Source organism: Dipodomys merriami, unplaced genomic scaffold (genome assembly GCF_024711535.1).
Source record: "Dipodomys merriami isolate MVZ:Mamm:240054 unplaced genomic scaffold, mDipMer1.0.p SCAF_3, whole genome shotgun sequence".
Lineage (NCBI taxonomy): Eukaryota > Metazoa > Chordata > Mammalia > Rodentia > Heteromyidae > Dipodomys > Dipodomys merriami.
The window spans coordinates 2,050,556-2,070,304 of NW_027204492.1; the positions used below are offsets into that span (position 1 = coordinate 2,050,556).

General features: G+C 49.1%; 1 protein-coding gene across 2 annotated transcripts; it reads right to left on the reverse strand.

The window, feature by feature from the left end:
* Window positions 1–217: 217 nt before the first annotated feature.
* On the reverse strand, window positions 218–15,470 carry Zfp92 (ZFP92 zinc finger protein). 2 transcript variants are annotated; one of them, XM_070039537.1, is made up of 6 exons: window positions 15,443–15,470; window positions 7,800–8,327; window positions 7,110–7,174; window positions 6,677–6,803; window positions 4,765–4,866; window positions 218–4,272 (listed from the first exon to the last, which is right to left on the reverse strand). In XM_070039537.1, exons 3-6 carry the CDS (start codon window positions 7,140–7,142, stop codon window positions 3,077–3,079), a joined length of 1,458 nt encoding a protein of 485 aa, XP_069895638.1. In that variant the 5' UTR covers window positions 7,143–7,174; window positions 7,800–8,327; window positions 15,443–15,470; the 3' UTR covers window positions 218–3,076. The 2 variants fall into 2 exon arrangements, with proteins under 2 accessions (XP_069895638.1, XP_069895636.1); XM_070039535.1 differs by lacking the exon at window positions 15,443–15,470 and having other exon boundaries at window positions 7,800–8,364.
* Window positions 15,471–19,749: the final 4,279 nt, after the last annotated feature.

The window sequence follows — 19,749 nt, forward strand, 5'->3', positions numbered from 1 at the left end:
AAGGAGACCCAAATGATCATCTGGGGAATTCTTGGTGTGTGTGTGTGTGTGTGTGTGTGTGTGTGTGTGTGTGTGTGTGTGTGTGTGTGTGTGTGTGTGTGTGTGTATGTGTGTGTGTGTGTGTGTGTGTGTGTACACACGCGCTGCGATGGAGTAAAGGATAAAGGAAGACCTGAAAAGCAGCAGGACATTAAAAATATAGTTTAATCTTTCACAATTCAGTCATCTCTCAAAAAGCAAGTTTGAAAATCATCCCTGCCCCATACCCCCAAGCAGCAGGAGGGATGAAGCCCAACTTCCAGGCACCATAGGAGGAAATTTCAAGTGTCCCTTCTACAAATGCTGGCTTTTATTCCATGCAAAACCCGTTCCGTTCATGTTTTATACCTGATAGTCATCCCTGAAAGAAATGCCTACTTTTAATCACCTGGCAATGAAAACTAAATTAACAGGAGCTATTAGATGGAGTTTCAGCAAAGAAAGAGCTGTATTGTCATTATCCAGGCAAGCAATGGGTACCCTGGAGTTTTTCAGGGTACTCTGACATGATTCTCTGGACAGATTCATGTTCTTCTAAAAATGCCTGCATAGAACCCATCCTTCCTGTAGCGAATCATTCTTGAGTGTAGGATTAAAGTGAAAGAAGATGCTTATGTTGAAAATAGAGTTAGCTTTCATGTGAAGACCAGTAGAGTGTCATTATACTTGTGAGAGCCAACTCTTCCTCCATAGAAGCTGGTGACTGGGTGTCCTGTAGAAACTGAATCATTCAGTTCTCAGTGTGCTAGAAAGGCACATTAGTGTTCAAGTGAGTGCTTGCCACACACAGCACCTCCCACTGCAGGCACTTACCTAGGTGGGGACTGGTTTCCTGTATCTGTGTCAGCCCTAGAAGAGTCTGAGTCTCAGAAAAACCCAATCCATCCAATTGCTTCACCAATGGTGTCAAAGACACCATTCCTATTATTTCTTTTCTTAGTGGAAACACCAAAGTTGCAGACAGTTTGGACTACCTTCACACAAAGTTGGAAACAACTACACGAGCTAAGTAAGACAGCTGTGCTCACTTCACATGCGCTTGGCAGTGCCAGCAGCATGGGGCTTGGCAGAGAGATAAATGGCCAATGTGACAAACATCAGTGAGCTTCTGGGACAGACTTATGCAGACAAGAAACTAAATACAGGACAAGCCTTCAGAACTCTACTGCAGGAAGCGGAGACAAGAGCAAGTCATAAGAATTCTGGCACTTTCCATAAAAATGTTTCCCTATATAAAACTTCTGTCTATGTGTATTTATAACAATTTTTGGAGCAATTCAGACAATATCCTCAGGAGGAATCCTGGGTTTCCAGGTCTTCCCTCACTCTCCTGGCAGGAAGCAGCTTTTGACCATCTCAGCTACAAGGCAGGAGCAGCTCTGTGTCTCCATGGAGACATGAAGCATATGTCTCCATGTCCTTCACCACACCCCTTTGCCCTTAAGGTGGCCTCTATGATAAACCCCACTCTCTCCTGGAGTAGAAAGGGTTGGAAGGTGGCCAGCTGACCAGGATACTCAGTGGAGAACACCAAGAAGCAGAACTCCCAGGTCTCTGGGGATAGTATACAGGGAATAGGTCAGTGCCAGCTAGCAGTTTCCTCTGGTGGCCACCAGCTTCCTCTTGAGAAATCCCCGTGGCTTTCAGTAAAGTGCTATTTGAAGGGTCCACCCTATCTGTGCGAGGCTGAGGCAGAGAGGAGAGGATCGCTTCATGACAAGAAGAGATGAAAGTTGCCCACCTCTCCATATGGACCTGGGAAGGCCTCTTTCTCTCTGCTTCAGGTCTTCTCAGAGGGTTGGGGAAGATACCAGGGTTTTGTGATGCTGGAGATGTCACCAAGGGCTTTGTTATGCTAGGCAAGCACTCTGCCACTGAGCTACATCCAGCCTGAGGGATTCTTAAAGTGTGAGTCCGTGACACACTCCTGTGGCAAAACTTTCCACTACTGACTTACATTAGCCCTGAATACAAAAACATTAAAGCAATACACTTCTAAAATTCCAAGAAATATCATGTGAAAGACAGCGTCCCTATGTTGCCCAGATGCAATTCAGGGCCCGCCTAAGTGCAAATTTCTACCTACCCGGATTTTCCTTCCTCCTAATAATCACAATCATAAGATAGGGGATCCCTGAAGGGAAGGAGTGGGTAAGTTTGAGAGGAAAGAGTAGAAGAGGGGTTAAGGAGGCCACTATGGCTTTGTCCTGCTCGGACAGAGAGAAGGAGTGAAGCCAGCAGGGTGGCAGAGCTGCAAATGTTGCTATGTCTCATCCAGACTATGTTCCTATGAGGGACAAGAAGGAAAAGGCTCCTCCTGCAGAAAGCACGTGCTCAGGGTCCCTGAGTCTTATCCTCTCTGCAGGACCTAGGCTAGTGATTTCCTAGAAGCCTGTGCTCACAGACAATGGAGCTGGACGTAGCTCCTCCAAGAAGCACGAGAAGGTGCCCATGTTTCACCCTAACCACATGCCCACAGGGCTTTTCCTCTGTGCTACTAGGCCAACAGGGTGCCCTGGGCTTTGCCACGCACCAACAGGTGAACTTCAGAGCGCCCTTCATTTATAAGCTCTTAATGGATTAAAGTGCTTTTGGTATTTCCTACTGTCAAACACGAACTATTTTTTAAGGAAAAGGGAGAGAGAGGACACAGGCCATCCTACTGGGAACTCAGCAACTTAGCGGAGCCTAGAGCTGGCTCTACACTACTGCTCTACACTACTGGCTGTACACTACCCTACACTACTGCAGAAGAGCATTGCCGTCCACGTGGATGGGAGAGAACAATTCATTTCCTTTAATGCAGAGCTCTGCTCACCTGGCCCCTCTGCTCATCCATGCCCACATGTGGGTACCTGGCACGAGTGCCAGCCCTGGGCCCTGGAAGGGTGGGCCTTCCAGGGGCAGTCGCTGTGCCTCGACTGTACCATCACGGACTAGGGAGTTGCGTTTCCAACCCACCAGGGAAGGGCTGGGGCAGATTGCAATGGGGAAGGGCGGACCTTCCAGGTGGGAGTCGCTGCTATGGTTCCCAGTGTCAGGGCCAGGCTCTGCCCTGGGTCTTGTCAGGGTACAGGACGTTGGCACTGTGGCTGTCATGGCTTCCCTCGACGGGTTGAGCTTTCAGATGGCGGGTGAGGGGTGATTTGTCCTCCACTGCCGTGGCCCGCTGGCCACCTGCCTGGGGCTTGTCGCCGCGGTGGCTGCGCAGGTGACGCCGCAGCTTCCATTTGTTCTCGAAGGCCTGGCTGCAGTGCTCACAGGCATGGGGCTTCTGGCTGCCGCGGCTCGGGCTGCCTTCCTTAAGCCGTGGCCCGTGGGGTCCCCGCCGGGGCTCCAGGAGCAGGCAGCCGTGTCGGCTCCCCTTCCCGCGGCCCCGGCGCTCCGAGGGCCGCAGGGCGCCATGCACCGCCTGGTGCTTGAAGAGGTTGGCCCGGCGGCCGAACGCCTTGCCGCACTCGCTGCACTCATACGGCTTCTCGCCGCTGTGCACCCGCTGGTGCTGGCTGAGGCCTGAGCGGCCGCGGAAGGCTTTGCCGCACTCCTGGCACGAGAAAGGCTTCTCGCCACTGTGGCTGCGCTGATGATGGATGAGCTGCGAGATGCCCTTGAAGGCCTTGCCGCACTCGGGGCAGGTGTAAGGCTTCCGGCCGCTGTGGGTGCGCTGGTGCTCGATGAGGTTGGAGCTGCGGCTGAAAGCCTTGGCGCACACGCTGCAAGCGTACGGCCGCTCGCCGCTGTGAATGCGCGCATGCTCCAGTAGTGCGAAGCTGCGTCGGAACAGCTTCCCGCACTCACGGCACGCGAACGGCTTCTCGCCGCTGTGGATGACCTGGTGCTTGATGAGGTTGGAGCTGCGCGTGAACGTCTTGCCACACTCGCTGCACGCGAAGGGTTTCTCGCCGCTGTGAATGCGATGGTGCTCCAGCAGCGCGAAGCTGCGCCGGAACAGCTTCCCGCACTGGCGGCAGGCGTAGGGCTTCTCACCGCTGTGGATGATGCGGTGTTTGATCAGGTTGGAGCTGCGGCTGAACGACTTCCCGCACTGCTGACACAGGTATCGCTTCTCCGCGCACTTGGGGCGCTGTAGAGCAGGGTTCTTCAGGGACTCAAAGGGACTTCTCGGGGACAATGATCCCGATCTGTCTGGCGACCTCGCCCCCAGGCCCCCTGGCACTCCTTGTGCACAATGTCTGGGCTTTGAAACCGACGTCTTTTTCTGGACCCCATCGCCTGCAAAGACAAAGAACACCAAACAAGGGAAACAAAGGAGGAGGCTACAATGCTTGATAAAAAATGTACTCATTATCTTGCCCATGTAATTGTAACCCCTCTGTACAGTTTTTTTTTTTAAATTTTTTTTTCTGGGCTCTGTACAGTTTTTTCACATTAAAAAAATTAAAAAAAAAAGAACACCAAGCAGTGCCATCACGCCTTAGAGCTCCATTATTAAACAAGGGAATGTGGCAGGATTAGCAAGATAACCCCCAAACAGAAAAGCTTTCCTCCCGCAGATAGGAGAGCAGAAGACAAAGAAGGAGGTATTGGCATTACACAGCAGGCCAGAGGAACTCCATTCTTCCAGCAGGCACCAGGGCAAACGGATGGGTGCCACTAAAGAAAAATATCCCTTCCAATATGTTCCAGCCTATACCATCCTTCTGTGGACTCTACTCTTTTTTTTCCCCTTGATTCAGGCAAGCAAGCTGACAGGTTCTCACTCACCTGGCTGTGATTCCGCTGCTCCTTCACTGTGGAGGGCTGGTACCCAGGGCCCCTCCCCTTGCTCCAGATAGGCCACCAGGCAAGGCTTGGGAAAGGCAAGTCCTGTTCATGGAAATGAAGCAGATCAGCACCACTCTAGCAGCAGAGTCATTCCTGAAGGCAGCCCAGCTTTAGTATCTTCAGCTAACATAGTGTCACTGGGTAGGTCCAGTTCAAAGTACAGTGATGTACTTTGAAAATGGAAACACTGAGCCAGGCATAGGTGGCTCACACCTGTATGTAATCCTAGCTATTCGGGAAGCTGGGATCCAAGGATCGAGTTCCAAAGCCAGCTTGGGAAAGAAAGTCTATTAGACTCTTATCTCCAATGAACCACCAGAAAACCAGAAGTGGAACTGTGGCTCAGAGTGTTAGGGCACTTGCCTTGAGCAAAAGAGCTCAGGAACAGAGCCCAGGCTCTGAGTTCAAGCCTCATGGCTGACAAAAAAAAAAAAAAAAAAAAAAAAACAAGAAAAAGAAAAAGAAAATATAAACCTGGAAGTGGAGCTGTGGCTCAAGTGGTAGAGCCTTCGCCTTGAGCAAAAGAGCTCAGGGACAGTGAACAGGCCCCGAGTTCAAGCCCCACAGCCAACAGAAAAATAAAGAGAAAGAAAATGGAAACATTGGAAATGGAGCTGTGGTTCAAGTGGTAGAGCCGTAGACTTGAGCACAAAATCTCAGAGACAGCATCCAGGCCCTGAGTTCAAGCCAAGGATGGATGCAAGATAAAAAGATGTAAAAAGAAAAAGAAATAACCAATCTTTTTAGGGGTTGGAGGCAGGGCTCAGTAACACACCAGCAAATGAGTAATGTGTCAGGTACTAAGTTCGAGTCCCTGTCTCGCAACAACAACAACAACAACAACAACAACAAAGAAAATGGAAACACTGGTTCACCACCAAGTTCAGCCAAGGAAACCAGAAGTCTTCCTGGAAAGAGACATCCCCTGTCTGGTAAAGGTTAGAAAAACCCCAGGGAAAGTAGCTAGTCTCTCCGATGGGGTAAAAATTATAGAGGTTAAGTCTGAAGAGTGGAAAGGAGGCTCTGTCTCAAATACCCCCTCCAGCCCTAAGGCAGTGAAGTGTGTTGGGGGAAAAATGTCTATGTATTAGCCACTCTCAGCAGTGCCTGGAAAGGTGCCTGGGAAGCCTGAGCTCTGCTACAGCAGACGACACACTGAGCTACCAGGTATGCAAGGGCCAATTCCTTACTCCCTTCTCAGAGAGCAGAAGGCAGGTACATTACTTCTGTCATTCAGGTTCTCGGTGATTCTTCTCACCCACCCATGCAGCCTTTGAATCTTGGTTTCATACTTTAATGCATAAAACACTTTTTTGAAGTGTCACAGGGATGAGATAACCTCCCATGAGGCATGTTGGTGAAAGAAAAGGAGAGCAGACCACTTGAAGTTCTGACAGCTTCTTTCTGGATTTCTCTAGACTTGAAAACCAAATTCATCACTTCATCCTGCATGAGACTTACATGGATCATGCAAGGAAATTCTCTGAAGTGGGACGAAAGTAAAGTGCAACTGTGATAACAAATTTAACCTAAACAAGTACATACGATTCCAGTATAATTGGCATCTATGCATGTTTAGTCCATTCATGGCTTTGTATGCAAAATTAGCCTCATGATAAATTATTGAAATTCACTGGCTCATATGTTTACTGAATTTTTTTTTCAGGTCCAAATGATTTAACTATAGAGTCCTACTGAGGCCATAGGTAACCCACAACAGATTAGTGGTCTAATGGAGAAATGCATTTGCTTTTGCACTCATAGTAACCAACAAACAAGAAATTTCAGAAATAAACAGAATGTATATGAAGTGGTGAGAATGAGTGCGTATGTGGGGGGCAAGGTCACTTACCCAGTGATACAAAGTGGCTATAGTTCTCCAGCATCACCTGCTTGTACAAGATCCTTTGTTTAAGGTCCAGAAGCTTCCATTCTGTCTTCGTGAAGTACACAGACACATCCTCAAAAGATACTGGCACCTGTAATAAACAATTCTGTTCCTGTGGGGAATTCAAGTTCCTGGGTTCCAGGGTAAGCTAGCATCAACATAATATGGGGGTGCCCCTGATTTGGGATAGTTGGGTAACTTCATAGTCTCAGTCACAAGCAGCACTCTCTGAGAAGAGTAGCTGATGGAAGTTGTATAGCCAGCATGCGTAAGCCAGGAAAGGGGCATATTGACTCTGAGCTCTCCCCTGGGTTGGAGAGTCCCAGGTCCATGGGGAGGGACAAGAGAGCCTGCTAAAGGGAGATGTTGAGGCTTTGAGGGAGGAACACTCACTCACCTTGGATCTTTCCCTCAGGAGACTGGCTGCCATTGCCAGGGTCCTGCTACGTCACCGTCAAGAGGCTATGGGAAATATAAAGGGTCCAGGTAAGACCAGGCCAGCCTGGAGTGGCTACTGGATACCAAGAAGCCAAGTTTCAAAACTTTTTCTTAGCCGGATGCCATTGGCTCATGCCTGTCACCCTAGCTACTCAGGAGGCTGAGATCTGAGGATCACGGTTCAAAGCCAGCCTGGGCAGGAAAGTCCATGAGACTCTTATCTCCAATAAATCACTAGAAAAACCGGAAGTGGTGCTGAAAAACCAACTTTTCCTTATCAGATGGTGCCAAGCAAGGCTGGGCTGTGGTGTATGTGAGAGTGACAGGAAACAGGGCAAGAGGGAGTGGTCTTTTCTTGAGAGGTCAGTGGGCTCAATGCCCTGACACCCCACTGCCTATGACCACTGCTTGCAACAAGAGGCACTGAGGCTTCCGACCATCACAACTTTGGCATACATTCCTAGGGATGCTGTAACATACACTCTGTGTGTGTGTGTGCGCGCGCACACACACACACATGTGCTCAAGTGCACACGCACGCATGCATGTAAACTGCAATATATCTTATCTACCACTTCTGGAGGGAAGAAGCCTGAGATATAGGTGCTGGCAGAGTCAGCCTCCCTCCCTCTGAAGACTCCCTCCTCACCTCTTCCAACTTCTGGTGGCCACGAGTACTCTTTGGTTTGCAGATGCATCACTGCATCCTCTGCTTGCATCTTCCCATGCCTATCTTTCTTTGGTGTGTCTGCTTCCAACAATCCTTTATCTGGTAAGGTCACCAGTAATGGGATTAGGGCCTGCCCTACTTCAGTATCATCCCATCTTGCCTTGATGACATCTTCAAAGACCCTATTTCCAAATAAGGGAACCTTCACAGGTAGATTGGGACGAGGGGGGGCACAGTACAGTCCCCAAAATATTCCCAATCTGGGATTCTAGTCGCTCATCTCTCCCATTCAGTGAGTCTTGAGCCAGGGATCTTATGCCCACTTCTGATGCTGGGGGCCAGCTTGACCACCTATTCTTTTCCCCTCGTTTCCTTCTTTTCTCCACTCTCTTTCCATTCTGCCAAGCATCTCTGATTCCAACATCCTCAGAAGCTCCATTGTTGATTCTTTTTCCCCTTGGCTCTGAGTTCATACAGAAAACTCCACAAGCAAGGTAGAATCTTCATCTGAAAATTGAGACTTGTAGTGAGCAGAAAGAGAAGCACGTGAAGGAGGAACTCAGGGGAGCAAGAAGAGGCTCTCTGAAGGAGTAATTCCAGGCTGAAAGCTAAAGGTTGCAAGTGGAAAAAGACAGTAGTGGGCTAAGGATACGTCTCCTAGCCCTCAGCAGGCCCAAGCTTATGTGCATGCTGCTGAGAACTGAGAGAATGAGCAAAGATAAGGAATACAAGTGAGTCAGGGAGTCGGGCAGAGAAAAGTGTGGAACTGACAAAGTGAACACAAATCACATTGGCTTCAGATTTCTCTACATCACTTCCCAATGCTAGAAAACAATGTAAAATCGGTGCGGGGGGGGGAGGGGGGAAAGGAGAAGGATTGGGATTGGGGGGGAGGGGGGAGGCTGGGAAGGGATGTGAAGGGTAAACCAAAGGAGGAGGCTGCAATACTTGGTAAGAAATGTACGCATTATCCTGCCCATGTAATTGTAACCCCTCTGTACAGTATGTTCACAAATAAAATTAAATTAAATAAAAAAGAAAACAATGTAAAAGAACATTCACCCCCAAAATGTTATTTCTTTTTTCCTTTTTTGTCAGTCATGGGGCTTGAACTCAGGGCCTGGGTGCTGTCCCTGAGCTTTTTCACTCAAGTCTAGCACTCTACCACTTTGAGCCACAGCTCTACTTCTAGTTTTCTGGTACTTAATTGGAGATAAGAGTCTCACAGTTTTTCATGCTCAGCCTGGCTTTGAACCATGATCCTCAGATCTCAGTCTCCTAAGTAGTTGGACTACAGGTGTGAGTGAGCCACCAGTACCTGGCTCAAAAATGTTCTCTATCATATTTAAGCAAATGTAACTCCTTTGTACATCACCTTTATAATAACAAAAGTTTTGGGCTGGGAAGGTGGTTCAGTGGTAGAGCACTTGCCTTGCATGTATGAGGCCCTGGGTTCGATTCCTCAGCACCACATAAGCAAAAAGAAAAAAGCTGGAAGTGGCACTGTGGCTCAAGTGGTAGAGCACTAGCCTTGAGCTGAAGAGCTGAGGGACAGCACCCAGGCCCCATGACCGGACCTCCCCCAAAAAAGTTTTTAAAAAGTTATTTCTATTTAACTTGAAATTATCAACATGAAGGTCTTGGACAGAAGAGTATAGAAACTTGGCAGTAGCTAGTAGGAGGAGTGGGTAAAGAGAACTTTTATGGGTAGATGTAGTTTGTGCCACAGGAGTGGAAGAGAGGACCGATTCCCAGGAGCACAAGGATAGCCATGGTATTCAACTGACATTTAAATTGGCCCCAAATCCCTTTCCATCTCTGATAAACTGTCAATCAACGTCAGCCAAAAATGAAAGTCCTATTTCTGAAGACATTTATATTAATCAGCAAAAGGAGCTCTAAAAGTGGAAGCTATGCTGGAAGTATTAGGTGAAAACTGTAAGAGACTGAGCTATCAAATATCAAATGTCATCCTGTGGTTGGTGCTCTTAAGAGAGAAATCCAACATTAGTGTGCAGTAGCAACAGACCTGCTGCTAGAATGCAGTGGGGGAGGACTCCTGCCTAAGCCATTTGACTGCATCCTAATATGGCCACTGTACTTGATGTCCAATATTCAGAGGACCCCAGGGCACTTTCCTTGAAAGCCAGTGTCAGGGGTAAAAAGGAGGCTGGAGAGGAAGACCCTTCTAGGTGAAAAGAGATTTAAGGAGCCAAACACTCAAGCAAAACAAAGGTAAGATGATGGCACAAATTAAAGAGTCATCAAAGGCACTAGGGATAATGGAAGAGCAGTAGCTATGTAGTGGGCCATCAGAAGCTAGTCGGGGATTGTTAGTGCTCATGCGTTGGGTGGATAACGGCACTAGGTCACAGAAGAAAGTGTCTACTTTACGAATGCATATGGAATCATTTGAAGAAGAACTAGCAAAGCAACTTACTTTAAAACATTTCTGAAACCAAACACCAGAAAGAATGAAACAAATAAGGCAAGATTGGTGGCTGCTACTAAACCTAGGAGACAAGATACCTGAGATTCAGTAGACTGTTCTTTCTGCCCATGTGTATGCTGCACAGTGCTACTGAAGTGTTTTTATTGTAAATGATACCCTCCCTCCCACACCTCAAAGACCCAAGTGTTGGAGGCTCAGTCCCAGGGGCAAGTGGCATTGGGAGATGATGGGACCTTTAAGAAGTGGGATTTCGTAGGAGGTTTTTAGGTCATTGGGGTGTGCTCTCAGAGGAGACAGTGGGATTCTTAGGTTCTGCCTTTTATTTTTTTTTTCTTTGCTTCCATGTGACCAGGTGCATAGTTTTACTCTATCCAAATCTGAGAGCCCAAAACCCCTTTCCTTCATAAATCCATCATCTAAGGCATTTCATTTTTGTATGGGAAACTTTTTCCTCTAAAAAGTATCAAAGATATCTTAAAATCTTAGAAGTCAGAGCAATCTAGACAAAAATAAATCTGCCTCACGCTGGTGTGTCTGGATGGTAGAAATTGAAGGGAGGTGCCTATATAAAATACCTTATAGTAGATTGACATTAAGTACTTGTCATTGAATTTGCATAACTTAATTGTCTCCTCAGACAAAAAAATTCTGTGCATGTAATATATTGGGAGTTCCAGCCCCAAGTGACCAGCACCTCTCCAAAAGTCAGTGTAGAGAAATCTGTGAGTGGTAGGAACAAAACAGTCTATAATTGGTAACAAAGACAAGGCAGAGAGGGAGGGACCTGATCCTGGGTCTAGGGCTGGAGGAACCTGCTATGGCTGAGGCCAGGGCCTGCTCTTTTCCATCTTTTGGACTTTTATAACCCCAAATGGGGTCATGGTGGTAGAGACTTGGGTAACTCTGGAACATAGAGAGGACAGCAATGTAGACCCAAGCCCATCTCTCCTGTACAGCTGCATTCCCTTCCCCCACACCCCAGGTAAGCAGCCACCATTGACTGGGATAGCCTGGCTGCTAGTCACAGTGACAGAGTTACAGACAGCAAGATTCCAGAGTTCTTTCTCTGGGAGATGTCCCAGCCTGGGAGCAGTGCCACATCTCCAAACACACAGGGCACACCTTCTCTGGCACTGGCTTGGTGTCTGGGATAGGCTCAGAGCCTCATCCCACCATGCTGATGAGAGACACACTATAGCACAGGGCAGCAACATCCCTAGTGGCCCCAGCATCCATCCATTGAAGCTAGGCAGTAGTGTGGGAGGCAGGGTTTATTTTGTTTTATATATTTTTTTAGGGCTGAGGGGCAACGGAGCTCATTGAGAAGGTTCACCTAGCCAGGGAAGTGAAGGTTAGCCTTGGGGGAGGGTAGAGGGCTGAGCTGTTCGTTCCTGGGAACAGGCCTGGGAACGAAGCAAGTTGAAGTACCTGGGGCACCACTGCCCATTCCCATGGGAATCTCAACAAAAGTGCTTGGCACTTCCCTCTTTATCTTTGGCACCTAGGGCACAGCATCAGACATTTGCTTATAGTAACAGGAAGCTGACTAACGAACCAGTGTTCCCAATTAAAAATGGGGGGGGTGGGAAGAGGTATTTTGTGGATTCTTCAATGAGTTAAATATAATTACCATATAACTTAGCAATTCCACTCCTGGGTAGACACTCAAAAGAATTAAAATCAGGTGTTCACACAAACACTTATAAACTTGTGTTCATAGCAGCATGAGTCACACTAGAGGAAGATAGAAATAGCCCAAATGTCCAAAACCAGACAAATAGAGAAACAAAATGTGGTCAATATAAACATTGGAACATTCTTTGGCCATAAAAAGGAAGGAAATTCTGACACACGCTACAATGTGGGTAAACCTGAGGACTTTTTGCTAAGAAAAAAAAAAGCCAGACATAGACACAAAAGGCCACATATTGTGTCATTCCATTTATATGATGCAACACAATATTTCACAAGAACTCTCTTGACCTACTTTTGTAGCTGTGGCTGGAAACCTTCTTCTCTGTCTTTTGGATGTAGTTTTGAAAGCCCTCATTCCCATTACTTCCTTCTTGTGATCCCACTCTGACACTTGATCCCAGACAACTAGAGACAGACCCTGGGTCCCAGAGCCCACAAGATCCTTCAATTATTAAGAAAATCCCCAGGCTATGTATTAGTCCCCCTGAAGTTCCATCTTGCTGTTATCCTGTCCCCAAGGGAGCCCCTGTGTGTGTCCCCATGTGGTAGTGTTCTGTCATCCAGAGCTGCAAGTAGCAGAGTTCTTTCTGCTTTTAATGTATACCTGTGTCAGTGTGTGAAGAGTGGCCATCCAAGAAGATCTTTAAATCTTATAAGCACAGGGCCTAGGAAGGTAGCTCAGTGGTAGTGTGCTTGTGTTGCATGCATGAGGCCCTGGGTTTGAATCCTCAGCACCACATAAGCAGAAAAATCTGGAAGTGGTGCTGTGGCTCAAGTGGTAGAGCGCTCGCCTTGAGCTGAAGAGCTGAGGGACAGAGCCCAGGCCCACAATTCAGGCCCCAAAAGCAACAAAAAATCTTATAAACACATAGGACATGTGTAGATAGGCATAGCGATAATCAGAAAGCAGACTGCCGAGGGCTGAGCCTGAGGAAAGGGAGGATCTGCTTATGAGTCCCTTGTTTCATGTTTTCTCCTGGAGTGGTGAAAATGTTCTGGAACTACACACATAGAGGTGGTGGTTGCACAGCACTGTGAATTCATTAAATGCCCCTGACTTGTTCCTTTCCAAATGATGAATTTTGATCTAGAACTCTCAATGCAATAAAAAAGAGGGTAAAGAGATGCTACTGCAGTCATCTATGCTCACCAACTATGCAAACATTCCATTACCATATACTGTCATTGGGCATGGTGCAACACTAAAGATACATGAGAAGGAATTATCAAAGTTTGAAAGCGTTTTAGGATAAAATCATGGTGTTGAAAAACAGTTTAAGCTTGTGGGTTTTTTTCTCCCACCATAACCCTATTGCATGGCTACTATTCACTTTTGACAACTTGGCAGACAAGGGCAATATCTGTAGTCACCTCACCCACGACCTGAGGAACAAAAAGCTATTGGTTGTGACCACCTAAGAGAAAAACCACATGGACAAGATTCTGTTTTCAATGGAGATCATGGACAGGATTTTGTTTTCAATGAAGATCAGTGAAGAAGTTCAACAGCAGAAGACTCCGTGGAGGTGCTGGCTGTACTAGACAGCTACTCATCATAGTGTCTCTCCTTGAAGCCTCATCCCTGAAAGTGAGCTATAATTTCAACTTCTGCGAAGGCTAGCACAACTCTTTTCCTCATACACACTAGCCCCTGGAACCTTGGTGGGTCGCACTGCACTGGAGTGTGGGCATAAGCAAGCTTCTGGCAGGAGCTTGGTGGAACTGAAGAGCAGCTTCCTCCTGCCAGACTAGCAAGACTATTTTGTGCTTGTGGGCTTTCAGAGCACAGGACAGGCTGGAGGCTGAAGGATGGTCTCAAAGCTCAGGTTTTGCACAACACAACACTGGGCACACAGGCAAGTGCCCATCAGACCCAAGTGTTATGTAAGAAGCCAGGAAGGTCAATCAGCCTATGTATCTATTAGCTTCTTCCTGAGTTAGTCCCTTTCTGCAAGGGGCCTGAGCCTCTAGGCCAGCAGTTGACTCCCTGACTCTTGATTGTGGTGAAACTGAGTGTGCTGAGCAACCTCGCTTGTGCGGGCGGGGGGAAGAGGAGGAGGATAAGACTGAGCTGACTGCCCATACAGAAAAAGCCTGACAGAGAAAAGGGAGAGTTTGCCAGCTTCAACCAAAGCACCTTAGCGCCATCTTGCACACAACCACTAGATGGGGTGCATTTCCCAAAGAAAAGACAAACCAACACTCCATACACTGAGAAGAGCTTTGAAAATCCTACTGAGCCTTCTGGGATGGGGAATTTGGACTTTTCTGCACACAAATAACACACAGGCCTACTTGGGGGTGGAATATTCTCACAGGTCCAGGAGCTCAAGACCTCAACTACCTCCTTAGCCCCACCAGGTTTTCTTACCTTGTCACCTGTCACCATCAGGCATGAGTGTTCCCCCAGCTCAGCCCCAAGTAGACCCTTCAGATAACCCTCTAAGAAGTTGCCAGGCATCTGCTGTCTTCACGCTTGTCTTGATGGGGGCACAGGCTGGCCCAGACATACCACACTGCTCATGACATAGGTGGGTCTCATCCTGCCCTTTTGAGCTCACAATCCTTGAGAACATGCACGTGTCAGAGTAAAAGCCACATGGACCTTCCTGACCTTCCCCTCCCTTCCCCTCCCTTCCCCTCCCTTCCCCTCCCTTCCCCTCCCTTCCCCTCCCTTCCCCTCCCTTCCCCTCCCTTCCCCTCCCTTCCCCTCCCTTCCCCTCCCTTCCCCTCCCTTCCCCTCCCTTCCTCTGTTCCAGCCATTTTGGCCTCCAAGCAGTACCTCCCCTCCCCCAGAGCCAAGCCACACCAGCTCCAGGGCCTTTGCACTAACTGTTCCCTCTGCGTAGAATGCTGTTCCAAAACATAAGCACATGGCTCACTCTTTTACCACCTTCAAGTCTGCAGAAATGTTGCCTGGAAAATGAAACCTATTTTAACTACAGTACTTAAAAGTTGCAATTGGACTCTTTTCCCACCCCTTCTAGGTCTTACTAACTTTTAACATGATCTATAATTACTACTTTAAACCATTTACAATTTATTGTTTGTGCTAAGCCACTAGAACTAGACCCACAGAGTAGACACTTTTGCCGATTTGTTCCCTGATGTGTGCAACAACCTGGCCCATAGATTGTAGTTGGCAGAGATTTGTTGGGCTAAACTAGTCACAACCAGTCCTGCAGGGAAGCACTGGGCACATTTCCCTGCTCAGCACAGCTCTGCTCAGTCCCTCTCCTCCTTCCCCACCTTCATGCAGCCCTCCTCCTCCTCCTTGGCTTGAATAAGCTTTTGACCTTTCCTGGCATACAGTTAGCACATCTGAAACCAGTCAACTTATTACCTTGGGAGGCACAGCACCCATCTGTGAGAGCCATGGGAGTATGATTTTTGGTATCATGCACACATCCTGGGATCCCCCAATGCCAGCCTTCCAGGAGTTCTTCTACCTATACGTGCAAAAATCCAAACTTACCGAGTGGATCGGCGAGGTGATGATCCTGTGCCAGACCCAGGGTTAATGTCTGAAAACCACAGAAGAGCAAAGGGGAACACTGGCTGCAGCTAGCTCCCCCCAGTGCCCCTCTATGCTGGTACCCCTAGAAGGGGCGACCCCAAGAGGCAGCTCCTCTCCGCAATAGCCGCAATAGCCGTCTTTCCAGGGCGTCCCTGACAACGGAGGCTGCAGCTGCTCCCCCTTCTTCCTTCCACTCCCTATCCACCTGCACCCGCCCTTCCGTACCCCTGCTGTGACAGGCCTGTGACCTGCTCTCAGGCATCCCTGCCTGCATATGATGCTCCTCGGGCAGCCAGACTGTCGGTTCCCCTCTGCCCCTGGCCAGACCTGAAGCCAAGGCTGCCACCTCCGAGAAGCCCTCCGGGGCGCCCTCCCCAGGAAGATGAGGGCTGCCAGCCACGTCTGTATTTTGCCTCCGGTGCTGCCCAAGAAGCGCGCCCAGCACCGCTGTCCGTCGGTCCGCTGGCGCTGCGCTGCAGAATGGGGCGGTGAGCGGGCGGGGCCGGGGTGGCGGCGGCGTGGGAACGGGGCGCCAGGGGGGAACGTAGAGCATGCGCGGCGCTGCAGCCCAGCCCGAACCCGCCCCACAGGAGCCTCTGGTCTCGCTCTGCTCCCCACGTACCCCAGGGCACTTCCGCTTCCCATTTTGGCTGCACAGAGGGCTTGGGGTTGCAGTGGTCACCATCCTACAGTCCCTGAAGGAGTCAGAGAGTGGGAATCATAGTTGGTCAGGTATCTTCATTGGGCCAGGCCTATGGGCATTAGGTCCACTATTCATCTGTCCACTTTTCCGGGGTCCATGGGAGCCATTGCGGGGTATTTCTAGCATCAGGTATCCAGGGCATGGTCTGTCTCCCAGTAGGGACGAGCTTGCATGATCTGGGATCTGGAAAAACAAGGATCACAAAGTGGGGGTGGGGTCCCAAAGGGAACTTGGAGATGGTGTTGTAGAGGCAGATGGAGAGAAAAGAGGAAAGTAGAACGTGCAAGATTTGAAAACCTGCTAGGTGTAAAGTTTCTCCTCCAGGTTACTCTATGTGAGCAGCAAGCCGGTCCCCAGATACCTTGTTATTTTCAGAGAGTTTTACAAAATGAATGATTTGAGCAGGTGGGGCTGGGGAATGGAGGGCTCCAGGGGACGATTATACAATGGGTTCTGGAGGGTTTTTCTTTTTTTTTTTTTTGCCTGTAATGGGACTTGAATTCTGGGCCTGGGTCCTGTTCCTGAGCTTTTATGTTTAAGGCTAGTGTTCTACCACATGAGCCATAGCTCAACTTCCAGCATTTTAGTAGTTTCGTGAAGATAACCATGTTCCTCAGATCTAAGCCTCCTGAGTGCCTAGGATTACAGGTGTGAGCCATTGGCTTTATTGTGGCCATTTACATGCACAATATGCACAGTACACATAACTGCCCATGTGCTGAAACCAAGTTGGAAACCATAGATACTTCTCTATGCCAACAATTATAAGTTCTTCCAAGAAAAGAGCCATGAAAAAGACTACAAGAAGAATGATAAGAAAGCCAGGTGCTGCTGGCTCATTCTATAATCCTAGCTACTCAGGAGGCTGAGATCTGAGAATCGTGGTTCAAAGCCAGCCCAGGTAGGAAAGTCCATGAGACTCTTATCTCCAATAAACTACCAGAAAATTGGAAATGGGGATATGGCTTGACTGGTAGAGCACTCGCCTTGAGCTGAAGACCTGAGAGACAGTGCCCAGGTCCAGAGTTCAAGCCTCATGACCGGCAAAATAAAAAGGAATACTCTCTACATTGGCCAGCCCTGTCCTCCCAGCCCTGGCTTCTGGGAGCTGCCCACCCCCACCCCTCACTGTACCTTTCCTTACAAACGCACCTGGGGTTCCAAGTCTTTAGGCAGCCCTGAGTCCGGGCTAACTAGGTTCATAGCAAGGAGCCCTAGCAAGCCTGTGCTACCAGCAGGAAGGCTTCCTGCCCCAGGTGATGGGGAAGGCGGGACAACCCCTCGAGGGTCTTCTGGCTGTAGAGAATGGAGTCCATAGAGCTTGCAGTGCAAGCACCGTTGCCCAGTCCTTTCATGGACCAGAGGCAAGGGAAACACTGGAGGAGCTGAGCTGTGGCTCCCATGCCACACACGGCCCCCATCGACACCATGGCATAGGTGGAGTAGGCCCAGGCCTGAGCACCTGAAGTGTAGTGGGGTGAATGGTGACTCCCCAAAAGACAGGCGCACATCTTAACCTCAAGGCCCTGTGAGAGTGGCCTTATGTGGCAAAAGAACTTTTGCAGAGGCAGTCAAACTAAGGACACAGTGGTAAGACAACCTATATTATGTACATGGCCTGAAGTCCAGTGACACGTATCCTTCACGGAAGAGCCACTCTGTGCATAAGGAGGAAGAGATTAGGATGCTGGGGCCACAAGCCAGGGACTGTCTGGAGCCCCAAAACTGCTAGAAAAGACAGGAAGACCCTTCCCTAGCACCTCTGAAGGAATTCACACCATCACTTCAGCTTCTGTCCTCCAGAAAGGAGAGAACAAATCCTATTTGTGCTACTTGCACACATATGAAAGGAGCCAGGGTGAACCTAGGCCCTCCAGGGCCAGGAACGGTGACACAGGGTTTTGTACCGACATCATTTAGTAAGTGGAGGGGGCCTGGGGCCACCTTGGCAAGCACTCTCTCCCTTTGGCCTTGGCAGTATCCAGGGAGCAGGGGAAGCAGTTTTCACGGAGGCGCCTGGGCCCCTGGGAGTCCCAGGAGCACAAGTATAGCCCACTGACGCATACACCCAGGGGGTCTAGTGAGAAGAGACCTGGGTAAGGGGTCCTGAGTGAAGCCACCCCTTCGTGGAATGTTAGGGAGCCCTAGAGAGGGTCTGAGTTAGTGGGGGAGGCTAGGCTAAAGGACACTGTGGGATGCCTTGGCGGTGAGACAACAGTCAGGTGGCAGCTCCGCGGAGGCCAGCTGGCATGCTGTGCGGGCCTGGATGTGCAGAAAGGTGGTGTAAGAGAAGGATGTGTAAATCTTCCACAGTGGTTTCTCAGCCCAGGGCACTTTCTGAGGTGACAGGCAGGAAGGTGAGCTTGTGTAGAGACAGACTAAGTTGCTGGCCTGGGAGAAGTAATTTCTGGGAAGCCCCCTCCCACTTCATTCCTGCCAGCAAGTAGCACACAGTCAGAGGAGCAGAGTGTGCCATTGTCTTTCTCCAGAGACAGTGGCTCTGAGGGGGGAGCAATGGGTCGTGTTACACGTGGCCCTGCCCCAGCACACGCAGGCTTCTCCTTGACACTGCAAAAGGGGCAGAGTGCCGAACAGTGTATAAGATAGAAGCTGTTGTGTTTTATGTGGGGCCAGACGTCAAGCCCGATGACCTCTGCAGCTTGAGGGAGTTCTTGAGGCAAATAGAGGGCAATAGTGTCAGGTCTGGGTGCCAGGAGGTAGTAACATCTTCCTTGCCCAAGAGAGAAAAACCTTTACCGCTCACATGCCATCTTTGCATTCAGAAGGAGTGGACTTGGAAGTCAGATGGCATCACAACCAGGAAGTGACTGTCCACATCCTGGCCAAACTGCAACTTTCCAGCACCTAAGGCTGCATCAATGGTGCGTAAATTTTTCAGAGGAGACCCAAAAATGACACACCCAGGCCCAGAGTTCAAGCCCCACAACTGGCCCCAAACCAAAAACTTATGAGCCTAGTTTTAAAATCAGGTTTTAAGAAAGCTGTGCTAATTATGCGTCAGATGCTATGAGAAGAAGGGCTGGAGAGGGACACTATATTGAAGCCAAGGGAGGGTCAGGTAGGGGGCTCTTGCAAGGGTGCATGCCCAAGTGACCTTGTCCAACATAAGTCAGGCTTTGTTTCAGCCGTGGTGGGGTAGCCCCTGACAGATGCACTCTCCAGCACATAACAACTATGAATCCCGGGCAGAAGATGAGTAGCAAAACCTCCTAACAGCACAAGAGACTAAGCAACAGAGGCCGGAACCATGGAAGAATGCAAGGTCGAAGGATGGAAACAGCACAGGCCAGGGGCTTATTTACGTAAGTGTATGCACGAGTGGGCTTCAGAGGATGCCGTGCTGGGTGGCTTAAACCCAGAGCCAGACTTTGGGGTGAGCACAGCTAAGAGCAAGCAAAGAGAGGTGATCCTGAAAAGAGCACACGGAGAAAAGGATCCCCAAATGATGTGTATACGGGAAACCCTCTGCAAAACTCTTGATTGGCCCCAGAGCTTGAATGCACAGCAGAGGCTCCAAAAAATGAACCGAGTGAGGACTGCC